A 21,028-nucleotide genomic window follows, 5' to 3' on the forward strand; every position below is an offset into this window, starting at 1 on the left:
AATTGATCCATAAGCCAGGCCAGGCCAGGCCAATATCCGCTAATAGCCTGAATACAAACCTACACGAGAAGGTATCCATGATCCAGCAACACCTCAATCATCGTGACGTCAGGCTGAATCTATATACTATATATCACCAAAACAAACCATCTACGTCCCAACAATTCATACTCACACTTTACATCACGACAATACCACACTGCAGGATACATATCACCATCCATATCCCAACCCAAACAAGCTCATATCAAAGATGACTACCCAAAACGACCCCCCCGGCGACCCCAAAACAACCAAATCGCAAATCCTCGAAACCGGCGCCGCAGTTGTCCAAGACTTCACGCCTGTAAAACAAATTTGCGCTCATCTGAACGCCTTCCACGTCTACGTTGACGACCCGGCCCGCTGCGTCGAGGCAAACCACTACTGTTCGCATATCACAGAAGGTACAGTACATCCCTACGTCCATACATATACTCACCCCATCCATCATCTCCTATACCAATGTCATACACTACACCCCCACACTAACGACAAATCCCCTATGATACTCAAAACCACAGACCTAAGACAATGCCTCCTCTACTCCTCGCCGGACCGCAACGCCAAACTCCTCGGCGTAGAATACATGATAACGCCGCGTCTCTTCTCGACTCTACCCCCAGAGGAAAAGAAACTCTGGCACACCCATGAATACGAAGTCAAGAGCGGTATGCTAGTCATGCCTGCGCCGTCTGGCGTTCCCTCGACGGTATGGGAGACGGCCGAGACGGCCGAGATGAGAGATATATTGCCGTTGTATGGCAAGACGTATCATTTTTGGCAGGTGGATCGTGGGGATCCGGTGCCGTTGGGGCCGCCGGTGCTTATGGGGAGTTTTACTAGGGATGAGGATGTGAAGAGAGTGCATGAGGGAGGGTTGGAGGGGTTGTGTAAGGGTAGGGATGAGAGGTTTGGGGTTGATGTTAGACATAAGAGGGATGTTAGAAGCGGCATTGAGAGGCCAGAGGGGTGGGAGATTGATTCTGGTGAGTTTTCCCTTTCCTCTTTTTTTTTTCCTTCTTCTCTTCTGGTTTGTTCTGGGGGTTGTGTATGGCTGACGTTGGGGTTGTAGAGGCGGATGTTGCGTGGAAGAAGTAGGTTACTGCTTATGATGGTTCCTATCGAAGCGAAGTTGACAAGTCATGAACGAAGGAAGACTATATTGATTCTATGAAAAAGGTTGTCTCCCGGCATTACCACCCAGCTTCCCATTCCCATAGTTAAATGGGGTCCAAGCCGGGCTATCGTTTAGGGAATCGACCACCGTAGCGGACGAAATGTGTTCATCTTGCTTCACTGTCCACACTCACGCGTTCTGGTGTTTAATTTCGGCAACGGTGAGCTCTAGCAATTTTAGAAGCGATGTAGATATATATCTGTATGATTGTGATGTGTATCATATCATGCAAGAGGAAAAAGACACTATAGGCGATTGGCAACATAAACCAACGACCATTGATTTCGAATGACCGTCAAGGGAAGAATAAATGCAATCATAAAGCACTTATATCCCTCGACCATCCATCAAAACACATAAAACATGGGCGAACGAAATTGACCCCGTAAAAAAACCGGGCATTGTTGTGCGAAAGTCTTGCATGTCAAGAAAGAACAGAAGAAAAAGAAGCCGAAAAAAAAAGTTCCCGCAGTTTTATACCTCTCCCCACGTGACCATCCCGAAGCTCCACCGGAGAATGAGTAGCAGAGCAAAGCAACCGCTATACGTAGTAAATTGGTAATTGAAATCGAACGGGGGACAGATTCAAACCAGAAATGTCCAGCTAGGCAAAATGTCGCGCATACTTCGAGAAACTCTGAGAAGGGCCACACCTGGCGGGGTGTTCCGTCTTACACTGGATGGCGTGGGACTCTTCTGCGCCTGTACGCTTATCTGGGAGCATCTCATCACGGTACAGCTCAGTGAAGGGCCGTCAATGTACCCCACGTTCAGTCCGCGAGGCGATTACTTGTTGATATCGAGGGTGCATAAATATGGCAGGGGGATTGAGGTCGGCGATGTGGTGCGATTTTATCATCCTACGTTTTTGGGGGTGAATGGGGCGAAGAGGGTCATTGGGATGCCTGGGGATTTTGTCTGTCGAGATTTACCGTTTAGTACGGAAGCTGGGAAGAGTCAGGAGATGATTCAGGTTTGTTCTTCATGATATGCCCTTGGGGCGGTGGTACGGCGTGGCTGACGGGGGTTTTTTTTTTGATGTTAGGTGCCTGAGGGTCATGTGTACGTGGGAGGTGATAACCTTCCCTGGTCTAGGGACTCGAGAAACTATGGACCTATACCCATGGGCTTGATCAATGGGAAGATCATTGCCCGTGTTTGGCCGCTTTCCAAGGCGCAATGGGTTCAGAATACGATGCAGCCGGCTCAGCTCGACGACTAAGTGTATCCTCTACAAGCATGGTTTATGGCGGAGTCTGGAGTTGTGGGATATTTGTGCATATTCATACAGTTTGATTGTACAGTACAGATATAAGGCCAATGATAGAATAACCGGAAAGGGAAATATAGCGGGAAACCATTTACCGGAAGGTAGATGGGTTTCTCCTCTTGTAAGGCAGAGGCTCGACCCTCTTGCGGCGGAGCTCCATGTCCACCTCGGCGTATCCGTTCTCCTTCATGACCTCTGCCATCGTCGAATCCCATTCGGTACGGAACAGGTGCGCTCCAATGGCCTTCAGGTGGTACCTGGCTTGCAGGGTGCGGAGGAGCTTGTTGTCGCGGGTCGTCTCCTTGGCCTTGACGGCGGCGAAATCGAGCGGCTTCGAATCCTTCTGCTCCATAACGAAAACCGACAGACGGTGGTAGGGGCTACCCTTCTGAGCAACAGGAGGCAGCCATGGCAGGACGACCTGCGACTCCGACGAGAGCTTGGACAGATCGACCTTGGTGGAGACAGCCGAGATGGGTACATTGACCGCCAGATAATGCATTCTGTAGTCGAACCCATCCTTCTCGACATTGGGAACATCGGAATCGACCACGGCGATCGTCACAAGTTTCTCACCTCGCTCGAAGAGCTGCACGTCAAGTTTTGGTGCAGATGTGCTGACGCGGGAGTTGACGAACTCTCCGGGCTGAACGGGCGACCGGCCGAAATAGAGCTTAGTGTCGACGACAGGGTCGCAGTGAGGAAGGACATCAGGGATAACCTTCATCTGCGTGATTCTTTGGACAAGGATCTTGCGGCGATACTCCCTCCATTTCTTGTCGGCCAGATAACGGTAGATGGGCTTGCTCATATCGCCTGCAATCAACTTTTGGTTAGGATCAGACGTAGATGTGCGATATCTCAACAAGGGAATCCTCACCCTGTCCGTCTTCAAACTTCTTCTTCACCAATGGGTCGTTAATGTCTGCAAGAATCTTCAGGCGTTCAAGATGGAGCTCCATGGCTACCAGTCGCGACTTCTTCACTTGCTCGCCTCCCGCTTCTTCCGCAGGGACAGCCTGAAGCCTGGCGATCTTCTCCCTCATGGACACGATTTCCTTCAATTTCTCCTCCCGGTCCGCAAGGAGAACCTTCCGTGCCTCCTGGAAACATTGGTAGGGCAGTTGCTCGAAGGGAACATTTGGTGAGCTTTGCAAAGCTGCGCGACGTCTGCGAGATCCAATGGGCGAAATACCCTGTCGTAATAATCTTCGTTCCAATCGAGGACTCGATACAAGCGCTGGGTCGGGCGTTTTGTGGAAAGGTTGGCTCTTAGGTTCAGCCTGGGCTTCCTCGCGAGCAAGAGCGGTAGTTTGGAAGGCCCGGGTTGACTGCACCTGAAGGGTCGGAAGGGCTCTAGGGTAGGACTTCTGAAGACATTGGAGCAAAGGCTTTGCTGCCCGCTCGCAATGGGCCATTTTGACGGAGACGATTTGGTGGGAAAGGGTGTAAGGAAAGAAGGCGAGGTGGTTCTCGTACAGTCGTCGGAGAGAGTAGGTGTTCCTTGCCGGACGGAACTTTTTTCGTTGTCGGAGCCAAGCCTCAGCGGGTTAGCGCCTCCCGTCTGAACTTTTGCTTCATCGTCCATTTGGCAACCCCATTCTCCCCCCCAGTCACGACATTCCTCAGAGAGTTTTGCTGACAGCACAATGCCTGGAGGTGACGCTCTTCGTGCTTTAAGATGGCTCTCCCGGAGCACTGGTGGATTGCTCTCCGGGTCTGAGACCACTACAGTATGTGCTGCTGTTCTCTTTACGTTCCTGGTTTCATTTCAATTATTATAACGTCAACTCTAACAATCATGGTCACCTTCCGCAGCAACGATGCCTTACGAAGTCCTTTTCACGGTCAATGGCTACAGAATCTCAAGCCACTACCGAACACCTCACCCGGGAAGCCCCCCAAACTGTATGGACTACGGAGCCTGCGCGGGCGACCACCTACTCCTTCCCTTCGATGGAACCATTGCGCTTTGTTGAATACCCTCGGAACCATCTTTTGATGCCCCTGCGGAAGGATATTTTACATCGGGCCGTCATCTACGAAGGTGACATGACCAGACAAGGTTCGGCGAACACCAAGTGGAGGGACGATGTGCACGGAAGTGGCAGGAAACTGCATGCGCAGAAAGGTACCGGCAAAGCACGTGTTGGCGACAAGAAATCTCCCATCCGTAAAGGAGGTGGTGTTGCACACGGTCCTCACCCTCGAGACTTCTCCACGAGTCTTCCTCAGAAGGTCTACGACCAGGCATGGCGTATAGCTCTCAGCTATCGATATCGACGCGGCCAGTTGATCATTATCGACAACGACATCTCGATCCCGGAAGACGCTACTCCGTACTTGATTAAAGAAATCTTCAAAGTTAACAACTGGGGCCGCGAGTTTGGACGGTCGACTCTGATCACGGATCAGCCGGATGAGGGTCTTTTTGCTACGGTGCGTGAGGTGGGCGAACACGCGAAGATTCTGGACCGCAAGGATGTGGATGTCAAGGACCTCTTGGAAACGGGACGTTTGATTATCGAGAAGCAGGCGCTGGACCGTATCCTGGCTAATCACTCGAGGGACTTGGCCACTAAACCTGCGAAGGCTCTGTATTGATTTGTCGACGGGCGAATGGATGTTACTTTTTGGGCTTTAAGGAACTGTTATCTGTACAAATAGAATCTAGCAATGTATGATCGTCACTTGTAATTTGACCTGAAGAAGCAGACAAGCTTCGTTTCTCGTGTCGTTTTGATCGTGTGATATGGATATGCATAGGGAATGAGTTACTCCTACAACCTATAGTTGGAAAAAGATCCAGTCCGCTCTTGAATTAGTACTGATTGAGAGAACTAATAATTTACAAAGTATAATCGGACCAAGAGAACCCCTCAAAAATGGATCTGTGGAGGTAAATGGGCCGGCTATCAGCTGTTTACAGGACGCTCGGCTGCTCCAGTCGGCGAGGAAAATCGTCCGCCGCGAAAAACTCCGAGGTCAAGCGAAGCGGAGATCGTCTTTAACCGTGAGCTTCTCTGATACTACTAATACACCCCCTCTCTTCGCCCTTTATCTGTTTCCCCTTCTCATCCGACAGGCTAAGGTCTGCCTAATGTTGCTCCGACACAATATCTCCCGGTTATCAACACCGTCGAGCTGGATCTCGCGGGTTTCACCAGCAACCATGCCTCTCCGCGCCAAAGTGACAAACCCAGCTTTCAAAGCTGCCACAGTATGGACTTGAGCCTTCATTCATTGCTTAATGCATCGATTGCTAACGATTGTCACTATAGATGTCAACTTCCACGAACCTTCCCAAAGAGTTACCCGGCGATGAGCCCGATGATGTTTTGTTCAACTCTTTGTACGGAGTGCGCTTGGTCGAGCTTAACCGCCCTAAGAAGCTCAATTCCCTCAACGGTTCAATGGCTCGGAAGATCCTCCCTCGGCTGAAGGTTAGCTACATTGGCGAAAGGGTATACAAAAGTTATGGTTGCTAAGCGTTGAATAGGAGTGGGAAAAGTCCCAGCTGGCAAATGTTGTCATGGTTGCTGGCGCAGGCTCAAAGGCTCTCTGCGCTGGCGGAGACGTTGCTGCCCTCGCTCTGCAGAATGAACAAGGCCCTGAGGGGCAGCAGAAATCAACCGACTTCTTCGGTCTGGAATACCAGCTCGATCACACCATCGCAACCTACCCTAAGCCCTTCATCTCCGTCATGGACGGTATCACCATGGGAGGTGGTGTCGGTCTCAGTGTTCATGCCCCCTTCCGTATCGCAACCGAACGTACTGTCTTCGCCATGCCCGAGACCACCATCGGATTCTTCCCAGATGTTGGCGGCTCTTTCTTCCTGCCCCGTCTTGACGGCGAAATCGGAACCTACCTCGCCCTCACTTCGGAGCGTCTGACCGGCGTTCAGGCTCTCTATGCCGGTATTGCCACACACTACTTCCACTCTAGCGTGCTGAGCAACCTCACCAACCGTCTGGCCGAGCTGGTCTTCCAGGATCAGGCTACTGTCAAAGAACGTATGGACTTGGTCAACAACACTATGGCTGAGTTCTCCACTGGTCTCCCGTCGCTGGCGGAGGAGCCAATGCTTCTTGCTGGCGGCCTGCGCAGCGCCATTGACCGATGCTTCAAGTACAACACCGTGGAAGAAATCTTCCAGGCGCTGGAGAAGGAAACAGAGCAGAAGGAATGGGCCCAAAAGACCCTGGAGACTCTATCCATTCGCTCCCCCACCTCGCTCAGGGTCACCCTGCGCCAGATGCGTCTGGGTAAGAAGTGGTCCATCTCCGAGACCTTCCAGCGTGAGCATCATATTGCCGGCAAGTTCATGAAACATCCAGATTTCGTTGAGGGTGTCAAGGCCCGTCTCATGTCGAAGCCTCCCCGCCAGGCCTCCTGGCAGCCCGCTACCCTCCAGGAAGTCTCCCAGGCGGATGTCGATGCTTTCTTTGAGATCCCCAAGGAGGAGTCTCGCCTGCCACTCCTCAGTGAGACCACTTACAATGAATATCCTCACGCCCACTATGGCCTTCCCACAGAGAACGACATTGCCAAGTTTGTGCGCGATAACACAGAGACCCAGCAGCAGACGGTGAACGACTTCGTTCAGAAATGGGGCAACAAGGAGGGTGTCCGGGAGAAGGTTGCGGAAGTGTTGGCCAGACGGACTGTTCAGACTCCCGAGGGTCTGCGTTGGGAATAGATAAGGGAAGAAAAGTAGTAAACGGCGATTTTTTCAATTCCTCTGTACTTTTGATTGTCAGGTTTTCACAATGGGTATAATTTTATTGACGTGTGTTTCATAAAACTACAGGAGCTAGACGGTACGAATCAGATCTGTCCTTGAGCGTACATTCATTGACCCTTGAATTCCATCCATAGTAAAATGATCCGTGCGGAAGAGGTGGAGTCTAGGTATTGTTAGTGAAAGGATGTGTGTACTCCGTGGGTATGAATGACTACTAGAAGTATCTCATGGTATTAAAGTAATCATTTTGTGGATCCAGCCCTCCTGTTCTGTCTATACTTGTATATACTGAAGGACCGAGAGTGTATCGGTTGACTATTGTTGGTTGGGTGAGAAAGATGGAGTCATAATCTAATCAGATAACGAATTGGATTTATTGTAGTTATCGATAAATTAAATTTAATGCGCTTCGGTCCGGGACCTTCACATCCATCAGTCCACCGCTCCTTCGGTGTGTTTCATCTTCCAAAAACCATCGCCATAAACTCCGTGACTCAGTCTTCAAATGTAGCGAGTCGAGAATGAATTAGAAGAACGAAAAGGAAGGAGGTAGAGAAAGAAAAGAAGGGCCACTCGTCAATAGATTCGTCATCTCTGAAGATACAACCTCATGTCTCGCGGGGACTCAACAGATGAGGCGGAGCCATTCCTGCCACCGTCATCTTCATCCGAGTCTATCGAGACTCCAATACGTGCTTCAAAGCCAGTGCTTATAAGATTATACATCTCACACAGCCTGTCGACATGGAATTCACGCATGTTTGAGTTCGGATCGGTCTTGTTCCTGGCCTCGATCTTCCCAGGCACTTTACTCTACGCTTCCGTATATGCACTGGTGCGCTCTTTGTCCGCAGTACTACTATCGTCCTGGTTGGGCTCAGTGGTAGATCGGTCGGACCGATTGAAGGCGATCCGACAGTCCATTAGTATGCTCTGTCTATCCTCTATTCCGCTTTAGCTATGAGATCCCGTATTTAACCAGAGTCCAGTATGGCAACGACTTCCCGTGGCATTATCTTGTGCGTGCTTTGCGGCGCTTCTGACCCCATTAGGGCCGTCATATATCTCTCCGCTTTTATTCGCCGTGGTCACTTTGCTTGCGTGCTTCGAAAAACTGGCATATACAGCCAACACTGTGGCGGTGGAAAGAGATTGGGTGAGTTCCTTTCCACTATCTAGGTCAAACTAAATATTCTAATTCTTAAAAGGCAATCGTTGTATCAGATGCTTTACAAATCCCAAGACAAGGTGAGAAGATCTTCTGCAGTAGCCCGAATTAGTGAACTGACATTTAGTCAGACTTGAATGCATCCATGAGACGGATAGATCTCTTCTGCAAGCTTCTCGCTCCTGCGGTTATCTCATTAATAGATAGCTTTTCTACCCGGAGTGCGATATGGACGACCTTGGGCATAAATGCTTCATGCGTTCTGGTAGAATATTTTGCAATTGCCCAGGTACCTTCCCATTATTCATTCTAACTCGGTCGCAACCACTCACAGAAAACATAGGTATATAAATCAGTGCCAGAGCTGGTGCGAAATCAGGAAACCGATGAGAATCAAAATGAAGGAGAAGAAGCAACCTCCGATGGTCAAATCGCTCAACGCAGCATAGCCCACAGCACGGTGCAGTACGCTAGAAGTGCAGTTGCCCCATGGCGCGAATATGTCTCAAGTCCTCTCTTTCTGGCGTCATTTGCCCTTAGCTTACTTTATCTTACCGTCCTTTCATTTGGGACTACGATGGTCACCTATTTACTTCACACCGGATTCAACTCTCTGCAAGTTAGTGGCATGAGGATTGGTGCCGTGACCGCAGAACTGTCGGGGACATGGGCAGCCCCATTCATCATGAATAAAATCGGACCCATTCGATCTGGGTTGTGGTTCTTGAATTGGCAATTCACCTGCTTAGCCGCTGCGATTGCTGCCTTTGCGTTCTTCGACGACAATTCCCAGCTCGTTGCGGTGAGTCTCATTGTGGGCGTTGCTCTAAGTCGCATCGGGCTTTGGGGATTTGATTTATCGGTGCAGTTTCTCGTCCAGGAGGTAAGTAACGGCCCTGAAAGAGCCCTAGCCTCTCTACTGACAGTTATAGGGCGTTGACGAACATGCGCGCGCCCGCTTTTCGTCTACGGAAATGGCACTGCAGAATATCTTCGAACTATTCTCGTTTGCAACGACCATCGTCTTCCCTCTGCCAGAGCAGTTCAAGTATCCGGTGTATATCAGTTACGGGGCAATTGCGATGGCAGCAATATGCTTCGCAGCCTACGTCCGGAAGGAGAGAGGGCATTTACTGCATACATCCAAGTGCTTTGGAGGTGATAAACTGCGATTTTCTGGTCGGGAGTTGCCCTCTAGTGACATATGATGTGATGATAACAACTATATGCATATATGGTCGGGGTTGTTTGTATCACCCGTAGGATAAACACAGAACTAAAACATTGAAATTTCAATGCATGAGAAGGACTTAGCAACCCCAATTTATTTCTGTATTTTTATATCTCATTTGTATTCGTTTTTTAGTATAAAAAACTATACGATCTGCCAATCACGCCCCTTGCCGAATTGCGGGGAAGCGCCGTCCATCTTTAGTCTCTTGAAACTAATTCAACTTCAACTCCTACACTGCATCCGTTACACCATGACTACAGAGCACCACAGCCAACTATGGAGGTGAATCCCCCGCAAGATGTTTCATAAACCCATAGCTAATGAAGACCAGGTTCCGAAAGCACGGGGAACAGGCCGATCAGGTCCCCGCCGCCGTACCGGCTGTTTGACGTGCCGCGCACGTAAAGTCCGCTGCGACGAGGCCAAACCAACCTGTGCCAATTGTACTCGACTACGGCTGCAATGCATCTACAAAACTATTGTTCCAGGAACTACATCCCGACGGAGTATCCAGAGAATACCCCAAGTTCCTCAGCAGACTTCCACTATCGACCCGGCCCCCACTCATGTTCCAGATCGTCTGGATGTCAACTACTTCGACACAGTTCTGCAACCTCGTGAGTTGCGTCCTCGTCGGGCATCGCATATTTTGCCTCACCAGGTGGTAGACCATACCCTGCCCCCAACGTCGGTTTCAGTTCCTGATTTTCCGAGTTTTGATATGCTCGGCTTTATTGGGGAGATTACATCGGATTTCGAACAGAAACATCTCGACTTGACGAATGGTGTGTCTGCATTTAATCTTACCAGTGAAGCGCTATCTCCAACGACGCCGGGGCATGTTGGAGGTAGTAACCAGATAGTGCAACAGCCGACTTGGACTGTTGATACATCCCCTGAGACACTTCCTAGCCCTTCCGACAGTCAATCAGATGGGGTACAGAATGTACTCTCAGGCGATAGAAGTATATGGCCCGAGACGCGGCAAACTTACGAAGAACGGCTACTGTCTCATTTTGCGGAGATAGACCCGCCGCCTACGACATTTGGGTCTATTGCCCTAGAATGGAATTATGTACGCAACGTTATTATCTCGCATTCTGGAGATACTAGCTGCTTGTTAAATGCGTTGTATTGTTACTCCGATATACATAAGTCAATGGGAGAAGGCAAACGGTGGAGAGCGGCCCCGGTGTATCATCGACAGGCGAGCTCGGAGATTCAGTCTTGTGTCACTGAGAGTATGGATGATTCGCTACTGAAGCGGACATTGACGGCGGTTTTCCTGCTTATACTGTCGGAGGTATGTAGGTGTTTCCTAGCATGCGTACTGAGCTAAACATGTATAGCTAGTATCACTGCCAGACCTAGGGGATTCTAGTACGTCCTTTCTCCATTCAGCGTACTTGCTGCTACAGCGTTTCCACCACCGAACCAGGTTATGGACCGGTTTTGGCCACTTGATAGTTTCATGGGTCTCTTTGCTGGATGTTAGAGCGCTAATTGCTGGCCGTGATGGGGATCCGCTTGTTGAGCTAGGGATGTTGGATCAAATTGGCACTGCTGAGATGGATCAACGACCAGAGGATGAGCTCCTCTCACAACCGGGCTATCTCATACACAATGCCATTACTGGCCCCGCATATTCCTTCCTATTCAAGGCACAACAAGTAATCCGCCGTATTGTCTGCCTCGACATGCATCACCGCAGGCGTGGGACAGTCAGCGATGAGTTCGAAGTCCTTCAGGTTGCGCACCAGATCGGTGCCGACCTAGAAGCCCTCTGGAATAAACGACCACGGGTATTAGATGTTTATGACAAGCCAGAAGAACTATATAACACCCTTCAACCAGCTGTGGCAGATGAAGTCTGCCGCACGTTTCGCCAGTATATAGCCAATTTCCTGGCCATCTTCATATATCTCCACCGAGTGGCTTTTGTTATCTATCCGCGGACAGACCGGGTGCATCGCGCGGTGGGCCAGATCATCCAGCTGGCCACGGTGGAGTCCAGCAGTGAGAATCATCACCTGCCAATCAGCTTTACCTGGCCACTATTTGTGGCCGGGTTGGAAGGCTCACTAGAGCAACGAGGGTGGATTATACAGGAAATGCAGCGCATGGCCGACTTGCCCAGTGATCACAGCCCCGTAGCACAGCGACATCCCAACGCGAAGAAGATCCTGCAGCTACTTGAGGAGATGACAAAGCGCCAGGATGCGTCTCGAACGTGGGCAGATTCACGCCTTGTACGGCGAGAACTCTTCGTAGACCCCTTCGTACTTATATAACGCGACATCGTGACGTGAAGCTCAACAACCGAATCACGTACAATATCCATTAATCATGACATTCGTACAGAGATATACATTAACTGATCTACAGTTAAAACTGTTTAACAACTCTCTGGAACCTAGGCGGGCTTCTCATGAACTTCTCAGGCTCATCTCTGGCCCCTTTCTTCCAATAATCATACTCCATCCACGCATTCTCTGGCATCTGCGCCTCCATTGCCTCCAGGAAATCTCCCAAGTCTGGATTCAGCGGAATTACTCCGGTCTCAATAACATATTGGTCCCACAACTTCAGCAACTGCTTCAACCTATCGGGATGTTGGTCGGCCAAATCATGAATCTCCCCAGGATCGTCGGCGAGATTGTACAATTGCCACCGTTCGGGGCCCTTCGGCTTGGGGATATAGACGATCTTCCAGTCCCCGAAGCGCAGCGCCGCTCTCCCACAGGTCTCCCAACCTTGGATAAACTCTTGCTCATGAATCCGGGGCGCATCACCACTCGCCCAGGGGTAAAAGCTGCGACCACGCATGGAGACAACCTCACGACCCTTATACGAAGGCGCCGGGTGCGTCGCACCCGCCATCTGTAAGATAGACGGAGCAAGATCCATAACCGTCGCAAACTGATCCGTGATACTTCCGTTGCGCACATGATCTCCCACAGAAACAGATGACGGGAACCGAGCTAAGAATGGCACTCGGACACCACCCTCCGTGGTAAACGCTTTGTACAATCGACTCGGCGCAGTAGCAGCCTGGGCCCAGCGGGGCCCGTACCAGATGAACGAGTTACCATTACCGAGATTCTCGAGTGAGTTATCATAGTATTTCTGGAGATGGGGCATGACACCGCTCTGTACCATGGGGTAGGCTTCGTAGGCAGCGCCCTCAGCACCGTTGTCAGACATGAAGCAGACGAAGGTATTATCCAGCTCGCCGATGGAAGCGAGATAATCGACTACTTTGCCTACGTTGGCATCGATGCACTCCACCATTCCGGCGAAGACTTCCATGGCGGTGCAGGAGAGCTTCTTTTCCTCTGGCGTGAATTCGGACCAGGGCTTGACTTCGTCTGCAACGACGGGGTGGGCTTCTACGTCTGAGCGGATCATGCCTAGTTCTTTGAGACGTTGGAGACGTTTCTGACGAAGCGCTTCCGGACCGTCGTCGTAGACACCGCGGTAGTGGTCGATATATTGGCGAGGGGCTTGAAGGGGCCAATGTGGAGCTGTGAAGGGGAGATAGGCGAAGAAAGGACGTTCATCGGAGCGGCCGTGCCATTCACGGATATACTGGAGCATTTTGTCGCCATATCCATCGGATGAGTACCAGCCCTCGGGCAGTTTCTTGACATACTTGTCATCTTCCATGTGCAGGGCGATGTAACTAGCTTCCAGGAAAGTGGGTGTCTCGTCCGTGCCCTGTAGCTGGGGCTCATAAGCGTAGTGATTTGAGCAAGCAGGGAGATGGGCTAGAGAGCGATCAAAGCCGCGGTGAAATGGCGAACGCTCGGGCGTCAGGCCCAAATGCCATTTCCCTGACATGAGGGTGTGGTAGCCTGCGTCACGAAGGACCTCGGGGAGTGCCACAACGCGCTCATTGAGATACCCCTCGTAGCCTGGCATGCCGCGCTGGGGAGCGGTGCTCATCGCGGAGCCTTTTGGGCCGTTCTGGCCGGAGATGTTGGTCCATTCGATGAGGTTGCCCAGGCCGGCGATGTGGTGGTCTGTACCGGTCATGATCATGGCGCGGGTGGGACTATATCTTGGTCAGTTCTATTCTACTGGAAGTAGTATTAATGTCATGAGAGGAAACCCACGAGCATGCAGCCGCAGCATGAAAGTCAGTAAACCGCACACCTTGTTTCGCGATGCGATCGAGATTCGGCGTGCGGATCTCGCCGCCAAAGCAGCCTATATCCGAGAAGCCCAGGTCATCGGCAACGACGACGAGGAAGTTAGGGCGCTTGGGAGCCATGATGTCTGTTAATAGTACATAGAATGTAAGCTAAAGAGGAAAGAGATCTCATCCCAGTCAGAAAAGCAGAGCGCGCTTTATTTATCACTTCTATCTACAACTATGTATCTTGATTGTATCCGATCGTCTGTCGGCTGTCGGCTTTTGCGAAAACGTCTGATCCCCAGGGGTATGGATGTTATCTGGAGTAGAAGCAAGCTGAATGGAGGGCTTGAAAGCCACCTCCAGTGAGGTCCTCAGATGAATGAATATCATTTCCTGGTTGATATGGCGCCATTAGGGCTGTTCGTTGCGTATCGGCTGTCGGCTGTTTGTCGCTTTTGGGCGTCATCAGCTGACGTCAGCTGCATCCCCTTTTGGGTAGTCAGTGTACGTACTTCGTTTGTTCCTCTTTTCCTATACAAGGGGATGCATATCATCTTTCAGGAGAAATCCCGCAGGCGAAATGGAATAATATGAGGTCTTACGCACAGATCCCGCAATGGGATCTTACCGATCCCACCACAGTGCAACAACCTGAGCTCCTGTCGCGACAAGGAGTATTCCGCATATACTGGCTCACAGCCATTGTCTGTTGCGGTGGCATACTTTTCGGATATGACTCGGGCGTCATCGGTTGGTTTTAGCATGGCGTGCATTTCAGATCTATCTAATAATCCGCAGGGGGTGTCCTCACCTTCGACTCATTTCTCCGCGATTTTCATTGCACCCCTGAGGTCCAAACCCGCGTGAGTGCTATCGCGGTGGGGATCCAACAGGCCGGCGCCCTGGCTGGCTGTCTGGCAATATGGCCTATCACCAACCACCATGGTCGTCGACGGGCTATGATGTACTGCTCGGCCATCTTCTGTCTGGGGGTCGTCTTCGAGGTCATCAACTCCCACTCTCTGCCAGTCTTCTACCTTGGCCGGGTCATTTGCGGACTCGGGATCGGGGGATCCGCCACGGTGATCCCCATCTACCTCTCTGAAATGAGCCCTACGGACATGCGCGCCCGCTTAGGTAGTTGCTACCAGTTCACGTTCACCGTAGGCATCCTCGTGTCGTACTGGATCGACTACGGAATCCAATTCCGCGCCCCCACCGCCGCCCAGTGGCAAATCCCACTAGCCCTACAACTCATCCCCGGCGCCCTAATGGGCCTTGGCATGCTAAGTCTTGACGAAAGCGTTCGCTGGCTTCTCAGCCAAGGAGACTCCCACCGCGCCTGGACCAGTCTAACCTGGATCCGAGCATCCTCCGGGCCCGCCATCGCGGCCGAATTCGCCCAAATCAAAGAGGGTATCGAAGCCGACCGCCACGCCACTGCAGACTTCCATGTACGCGAACTACTGGAAAAGCCCAATGCACGTCGTTTCCTGCTAGGAATCAGTCTCTTCCTCGCGCAGCAATCCACCGGAGCCACGGCAATGGCCTACTTCGGTCCCCAGTTCTTCTCTCTGTTGGTGGGGGGCGGTGGCACAAACCAGTCCCTCACATTACTCCTAACGGGGATATTCGGCGCCCTGAAAGTAATCAGCTGCCTTGCGTTCATAATCTGGATCGCCGAACGTTTCGGCCGAAGACCGCTGCTTATCCTGGGCGCTCTGGCCATGTCCCTCTGCATGGTCTCCACTGCCTTTGTCGTCAGATCTGACCCAGCCCCTACCCCAGCCCACACAACCAGTAATGGCATAAAGTCCACAGGAATATTGACGGTCGCCCTAATCTACCTAGACATCATAGCCTACAACTTCTCCTGGGGTCCCCTCCCGTGGCCCTGCACGGCGGAGCTCTTCAACACCCGCATCCGCGAACCGGGCGTTGCAGCTGGCGTTGCCGCCCAATGGCTCGGTAATTTCGTTTGGTCGGCGAGTACGCCGTATATCTTGGCGGGGATGGGATGGGCAACGTTTTTGTTATTTGGGGCGCTTGATTTAGTCATTGCAGGGTTTGTGTGGGGTTGTCTGCCTGAGACCGGGGGGAGGAGCTTGGAGGAGATTGAGGCGTTGTTTGAGCAGACTGTACCAGATGAGGAAGGTGAGGCTTGTTTAGGGAAGGGAAGTGATGGTGGGTCTTCTTCCCTTTCTCTTTCTCCTTCTCCTTCTTCTTCTTCTTCTTCTAGACATGAGAATAGAGAGGGTGGTGAGAGGTACGGGTCTATTGGAGAATGATTTTACAGTATACAAGACGCACTAGATCACTGATACTGAATATCAATCTAAACATCGTCATCTTGCATTAGTATCTAACAATAGTACTACCTAAAAAAGACCCAAAACTAGACCTACATAACCCACCAGATCCACCAGAATCTAGACCCATCCACACCAAAAAGATCCAAACACCAATGAAACCCCTCAATTCCTAACCCCAACGCCACCAAGATAAACAAACCACACACACAAACAGAAAAAAAACCCAAAAGTCAGCCCAGCTAGTCTATTCATGATCTACAATCAATTCAATCAATTAATGAAATGGCAGCAGAATTTTTAACTCAGCTCAGCCCCAACTACGGAGTACGTCAATGGTAAACCAAAACCCCTACTGAATAAAAAGAAAAGCCCCACACCAAACGCCGCCAAATCCCGCTTGTCACCTATGAAGTCATACAGATCCTGATTGATAATGTTGGATCATACTACTGTACCTACTCGGAATGGTAATAGGCGACGTGACGTAGTTGCCAATTCTCTAGACGTAAGATCTCTTCCAGATCGGAGTATCATACGGAGTAGTACATGCGTGTTGACACAGTGGAACAGCTACAACGGGAATAATGATCTACAGGGCATATCCGCATAGGGATAACTGTATGTCAAAGTAGACTACTACTATCCTATACTAGTTAGAAATTGGGATCTCGGACCAATGGATACATACCATACCCGCCTGGATCTATTTTCCGGTGAGATTAGCCCTATCTCTCTATCTATCTCCCCAGTAGCATTCTATCTACCTCTCAGTATCTATACATCTGTCTGTCTGTACAATAGCTAGTTAACTACAGGCTACTAGTTAAGTAAGACTCATTATGGGGTTTTCTACTAGGTACTATTCCACCTTAGTGATGATTATATTACTGGGTAAATAGTAAATTTATATCCTGACACGTCTATTTAAAGTGATAGTCCTATGCTAACAGTGAGATGGCTGGTATAACTTATATAGCGTTGAGATTTGAGAATTATGCCATTCATTGATTGATACTACTATAATTTCCATATCTATTCTTATTTCTATTGTGTTTCTTTTGGATAATAGAAGGAGTATACTACATGGAAAATACTAAAAGGGTATTAAGGATATTCCTTGCCTACCACATCTCTATACCTATTACTATATACTACACATAGTATATACATACATACAACATACTCATACTCATCTCCAACAAACCAACCCCCATGGGCACACAATACCCCCCCCAAAAACCAATTCCATTCCTCACGAATCATACCTTCTATTCCTTTCCCCCTCCTAACGTAGTAATTAATACCTATTACCTATTACATACCAAGTACCCATAAAATTCTCAGTAAAGACTAAATCAGCCCCAATTTGCCTCTTGTCATTTGCCCCTTGGAAAAGAAAAAAGCTTGACGTTGACCAACTGACGTAAAAACTGACGTTATGCAACTCACTAGAACAGGGACCCCGAACTTTACATAGTACCTTAGATAATGTGAAAAAGGGAAGCGGATAAAGACCGCTTGATAGGAGGAAGGATATCCGCCAATGGAACAAAAAAGTAAAAGAAAAAAAAAAAAAAAAAAAGAAAGGGAAAGTTTAGCAAATGTTCATGGTGCAGTTCAGCCCTCTCAGGGATCTAATTCTATTTCAACGATGGTTCACGGGTCGCCAGTTACAATCATCCGGAGATAGACTCCGTTCCTGGCCCTAATTGCCACCATCAAAAGGATTTGCCTCACGGGCTGGGTCTGATATCAAGTCTGATGTAATGTGTGGCACGATCGATCATAGCCTGGGGAAAAGTCTATGCAGATCCAGAGCTTATTATTATTTGTGGCGAGGTGGTTCCTTTACTCCAAGTATGACATTGTCTACGAGAGGTCATGCAATTTGCCAGGCATTTTCCATTTTTGCTACACCTGAAGGTATTATACATCTGATCGTAATAGCAATGCCCCTCGAGGCCAACGAGTGACCAACCAGATGCCCCAGAGCAATGCAAGGCCGGTACATCGACCTCCAACATCTATTAATACAGCCAGCCAGTAATAAGCAACTCCCCTAGAGTAATCCGCCCAGGCTCCGAATCGTAAGAACTGCCTGTATCCCATTAAACTCCAAACGCCAAAGCTCATCGTAAGCAAAGCAGCGAACTCGGTCAGATTCGTAACATTTCGGACATCTCATTTCTCGTGTGTGTGTGTGTGTGCGTGTGGGTGGGGGGGGGAACCGGGCATTATGCAAGTCGCTTTTATCGGACACCATTACCGAGATGCAGGGAGAAAAGAGCGATATAGTAAGCAATATCGTAAACAAAGGAGATAATAGATAATAAAAGAGAAAAAGAAGAAGTAGAAGAAAAAAGGAAGGAAAGAAAAGGAAAAAAAAAAATATAAAAAGGCTAGTGACGTGACTCGTTAAACATTGATCAGCTCATCAAAACTGTCATCTGTGGAGAAGGCGTAGGACGACTCAGTCATAATGGACTGCTCCGAGTCTCGTCGCTGATCCAACGGCGATCCCATCTCCGAGGGAAGCTGCATGGGACCGTCAAATCCGAATGACAGCCCGTGAGGAGTGGACGCCGTGTTCTGTTCAGGGGATCGCATGGGAGAAACTAGGTCGCGGTTGGGGGTGTCCTTGGAGGTGATCATCCGGACCATCTGGGCGAGGTGGAGCTTGATGGCCTCATCCCCACATTGCGCATGCCGTAGCATCTCGTTCTTGAGGTTGAGCACTTCGCTGCGCAGGTGCTCGATCTCGGACTCAAGCTCGCCTTTCCTGCTGGATACCTCGCGGAACCGTGTCTCCAGGAGCTTCGTGTGCTCCTTTTTCTTCTGTCGACACTTGCTGGCTGCTAATCGATTCCGTTCTAGGAACTTTTCTCGCTTCTCCCGCTCCTGCTGTTGCTCCCCCTGATCGACGGCCGAAGCTTTGCGACGTCGGGTACTGACGCCATAACCATCTGTCTGCGATTGTTCACTGAGACTGCTGCGGTGTTTCGGGGGGGTAAACTCGGGCGGTGAGCTGTTGAACGGATATTGTGCCAGAGGGTACATCTCCCCCATGGGAGGCTGCATTTTCTTGTCATCAAAGGGAGGCGGCGTGGGTTGTCCGTTACGGACGTGAGTGTTCCTAAGGCCCCTCTCCATGTTGGGGTTGCAAAAAGCCTGTTGGTCCACCTTGCCTTGCCACGAGGCCATGGACGGTGCGATGGTGTCGAAGCCCCAAATCGGTTCTTCTTCTGGGAGAGAGAAAGCCATCAAGTCGGGCTGTGAGAAAGCGCCTGCCGCGGTGAAGGCAGCTGGGCCGGCACAGGAGGGATCTGCCATCGCTGCTGGAGCGCGGCTATAGAGGGTGTGTTCCACCGACATAACTGGTATTTGGCGGTGGGACGAAGAGACGAAGAATACAGATGAACGCCCAAAGGATGGTCGTCGATGTTGATTGGGGAGCGACAGTTAAGAGGGGCCAGATGACGACGAATATATGTCAGACTTTGGAAATCAGAGAAGGCACACAAGAGAGGGAGAGTCCGACAAAGGACGGGGTAGAGATATAGAGAGAGAGAGATCGAGGTAGATTAGATATGAAAGGGTTCCAGCGAGAGTGTTAAGACCCTCTTCGCCGGCGAGCAGAGGAGTCGTATGATCGAATATCAGGAGAATAGCAGGTGGGAAAAGTTTCAGGTGGTGGCTGAAGGTCTTTGGTAGCGGAGAGGGGAAAAGAGTATGTTTTTAAGGCAGGTGCGGGTGGCCGACAGGCAGTGTTACCACGGTTGACACTACGGGAATGGGCAAAAGGTCTTCTCCCAACAAAGTGAAAGGAATAGATTAAGATTAAGAAGAAGAAGAAGATGATGATGAAAAAAAAGAAGAAGAAGAAGAAGAAGAAGACGTTGTTCAACCAGAGCGGACGGTAGGAAAATAAATCCGTAGACGAGGAGCCCTCTTTCCAAGGCCGGGTATCAAGGCAAGGGGACCCACTGGAGCGATAGAAGATTCTCTCTGGAATCGGCCCATGTGTCCAGACCTTCCAAGGACGAGAAGGCTAAGGAAGTGCAGAAAGCTTCTAGGCAAGTGGGCCAGCCTGGGTGGAAGTGCAACCGCAACCCTGTGGAACGGATGACGTTGCGAGAAGATTCACCCTGGTCAATGACTCGCATTCAAACGGTGTCCGTCAATGAGATATTCACCACAAGCCAGGTGTGAAAAAAAAAAAAAAAAAAAAAATTGGGTGATTCAATTGGAAGAGGTTTGTGATACGAGATGGGGAGGAGGAGGAGGAGGAGGAGGAGGGGGGAGGCAAAAGGCAATGAAGAACTATGGAGGAATCATGGAAGGAAGAAAAACCAGGTGGATAATGAGCTCCCTATATGGGGATACACCACGACGGATCATGATGGATGGACAGATAAACAAATTGAATTTCTGGAAGGATTTAATTTATTTGGATTGAATTGAATTGAATTGAATCGAATTGAAAGTGAACTGAACTTCTACATGGGAGAGTTTGAGAAAAGTGGTCATGTTTGTTTGTTTGATTGACTTGATGTTGTTTTTCTTGTTGAGTCCAAACCCATGATTGGCTGCGGATCACGAGCTGGGGTTGATGACATTCGAGGTCTTCTCTCAACCTCAGCCTTCTTCTCTTCCCTCCAAGGTTGACTTCAGCTCCTCCCGAACTCTCCGTCCCAGCGATTAAACAACCTGTCAAACCACTCCTGACAATCTTGATTGGTTGGGCTACTCATCCCGGACCAGGTCCACGGGGAGGAAAAAGCGCCAATGGGGATTTCCTGGTGGGGTTGTCGTTGACATCATGGATGGCCGGGGGTTGGAAGTCTCAAAGTTGCATTGGAGCGCTTGTTCGATACCTTTCATGAATGAACAAGAAGTTGCTAAAAATCTCGAAGATCCTCCGAACGCAATCAAAATTCAAA

The 21,028-nt window shown here is 50.0% G+C and overlaps 11 protein-coding genes across 11 annotated transcripts; 7 read left to right on the plus strand and 4 right to left on the minus strand.

Moving 5' to 3' along the window:
• The first annotated feature begins 171 nt into the window (after positions 1 to 171).
• Positions 172 to 1,633, plus strand: BDV27DRAFT_120510 (OBAP family protein). Its single transcript, XM_032065119.1, has 3 exons — positions 172 to 446; positions 564 to 1,028; positions 1,115 to 1,633. Exons 1-3 carry the CDS (start codon positions 254 to 256, stop codon positions 1,138 to 1,140), a joined length of 684 nt encoding a protein of 227 aa, XP_031932650.1. The 5' UTR covers positions 172 to 253; the 3' UTR covers positions 1,141 to 1,633.
• A 199-nt stretch (positions 1,634 to 1,832) lies between these two features.
• BDV27DRAFT_152866 (putative mitochondrial inner membrane protease subunit 1) lies at positions 1,833 to 2,441 on the plus strand (the record flags this gene model as incomplete). The annotated part of the gene is made up of 2 exons (XM_032071663.1): positions 1,833 to 2,192; positions 2,265 to 2,441. The coding sequence occupies 2 exons, from the start codon at positions 1,833 to 1,835 to the stop codon at positions 2,439 to 2,441; spliced, it is 537 nt and encodes a 178-aa protein (XP_031932651.1).
• Positions 2,442 to 2,580: 139 nt separating this feature from the next.
• Positions 2,581 to 3,907, minus strand: BDV27DRAFT_152867 (mitochondrial 54S ribosomal protein mL38; the record flags this gene model as incomplete). Its single annotated transcript, XM_032071664.1, has 2 exons — positions 2,581 to 3,305; positions 3,370 to 3,907. The coding sequence occupies 2 exons, from the start codon at positions 3,905 to 3,907 to the stop codon at positions 2,581 to 2,583; spliced, it is 1,263 nt and encodes a 420-aa protein (XP_031932652.1).
• A 181-nt stretch (positions 3,908 to 4,088) lies between these two features.
• BDV27DRAFT_120512 (mitochondrial 54S ribosomal protein uL4m) lies at positions 4,089 to 5,225 on the plus strand. The gene is made up of 2 exons (XM_032065120.1): positions 4,089 to 4,222; positions 4,308 to 5,225. Exons 1-2 carry the CDS (start codon positions 4,139 to 4,141, stop codon positions 5,091 to 5,093), a joined length of 870 nt encoding a protein of 289 aa, XP_031932653.1. The 5' UTR covers positions 4,089 to 4,138; the 3' UTR covers positions 5,094 to 5,225.
• Positions 5,226 to 5,483: 258 nt separating this feature from the next.
• Positions 5,484 to 7,557, plus strand: BDV27DRAFT_120514 (mitochondrial 37S ribosomal protein mS47). The gene is made up of 3 exons (XM_032065121.1): positions 5,484 to 5,709; positions 5,771 to 5,932; positions 5,989 to 7,557. The coding sequence occupies exons 1-3, from the start codon at positions 5,590 to 5,592 to the stop codon at positions 7,189 to 7,191; spliced, it is 1,485 nt and encodes a 494-aa protein (XP_031932654.1). The 5' UTR covers positions 5,484 to 5,589; the 3' UTR covers positions 7,192 to 7,557.
• Positions 7,558 to 7,666: 109 nt separating this feature from the next.
• On the plus strand, positions 7,667 to 9,751 carry BDV27DRAFT_120517 (putative iron-regulated transporter). Its single transcript, XM_032065122.1, has 6 exons — positions 7,667 to 8,162; positions 8,226 to 8,392; positions 8,445 to 8,484; positions 8,536 to 8,693; positions 8,748 to 9,287; positions 9,337 to 9,751. The coding sequence occupies exons 1-6, from the start codon at positions 7,847 to 7,849 to the stop codon at positions 9,610 to 9,612; spliced, it is 1,497 nt and encodes a 498-aa protein (XP_031932655.1). The 5' UTR covers positions 7,667 to 7,846; the 3' UTR covers positions 9,613 to 9,751.
• Positions 9,752 to 9,936: 185 nt separating this feature from the next.
• On the plus strand, positions 9,937 to 11,929 carry BDV27DRAFT_152870 (Zn(II)2Cys6 transcription factor; the record flags this gene model as incomplete). Its single annotated transcript, XM_032071665.1, has 2 exons — positions 9,937 to 10,941; positions 10,988 to 11,929. 2 exons carry the CDS (start codon positions 9,937 to 9,939, stop codon positions 11,927 to 11,929), a joined length of 1,947 nt encoding a protein of 648 aa, XP_031932656.1.
• Positions 11,602 to 14,081, minus strand: BDV27DRAFT_1435 (arylsulfatase). The gene is made up of 2 exons (XM_032070105.1): positions 13,754 to 14,081; positions 11,602 to 13,692 (listed from the first exon to the last, which is right to left on the minus strand). The coding sequence occupies exons 1-2, from the start codon at positions 13,909 to 13,911 to the stop codon at positions 12,024 to 12,026; spliced, it is 1,827 nt and encodes a 608-aa protein (XP_031932657.1). The 5' UTR covers positions 13,912 to 14,081; the 3' UTR covers positions 11,602 to 12,023.
• A 418-nt stretch (positions 14,082 to 14,499) lies between these two features.
• BDV27DRAFT_120525 (general substrate transporter) lies at positions 14,500 to 16,131 on the plus strand. The gene is made up of 2 exons (XM_032065123.1): positions 14,500 to 14,521; positions 14,588 to 16,131. Exon 2 carries the CDS (start codon positions 14,736 to 14,738, stop codon positions 16,062 to 16,064), a length of 1,329 nt encoding a protein of 442 aa, XP_031932658.1. The 5' UTR covers positions 14,500 to 14,521; positions 14,588 to 14,735; the 3' UTR covers positions 16,065 to 16,131.
• A 1,844-nt stretch (positions 16,132 to 17,975) lies between these two features.
• BDV27DRAFT_1451 (uncharacterized protein) lies at positions 17,976 to 18,362 on the minus strand. Its single transcript, XM_032070359.1, has one exon. The coding sequence runs from the start codon at positions 18,219 to 18,221 to the stop codon at positions 18,015 to 18,017; it is 207 nt and encodes a 68-aa protein (XP_031932660.1). The 5' UTR covers positions 18,222 to 18,362; the 3' UTR covers positions 17,976 to 18,014.
• On the minus strand, positions 17,976 to 19,975 carry atfB (bZIP transcription factor atfB). The gene has a single exon (XM_032065124.1). It carries the CDS (start codon positions 19,458 to 19,460, stop codon positions 18,504 to 18,506), a length of 957 nt encoding a protein of 318 aa, XP_031932659.1. The 5' UTR covers positions 19,461 to 19,975; the 3' UTR covers positions 17,976 to 18,503.
• Positions 19,976 to 21,028: the final 1,053 nt, after the last annotated feature.

Source organism: Aspergillus caelatus (assembly GCF_009193585.1).
Source record: "Aspergillus caelatus strain CBS 763.97 unplaced genomic scaffold BDV27scaffold_10, whole genome shotgun sequence".
NCBI lineage: Eukaryota > Fungi > Ascomycota > Eurotiomycetes > Eurotiales > Aspergillaceae > Aspergillus > Aspergillus caelatus.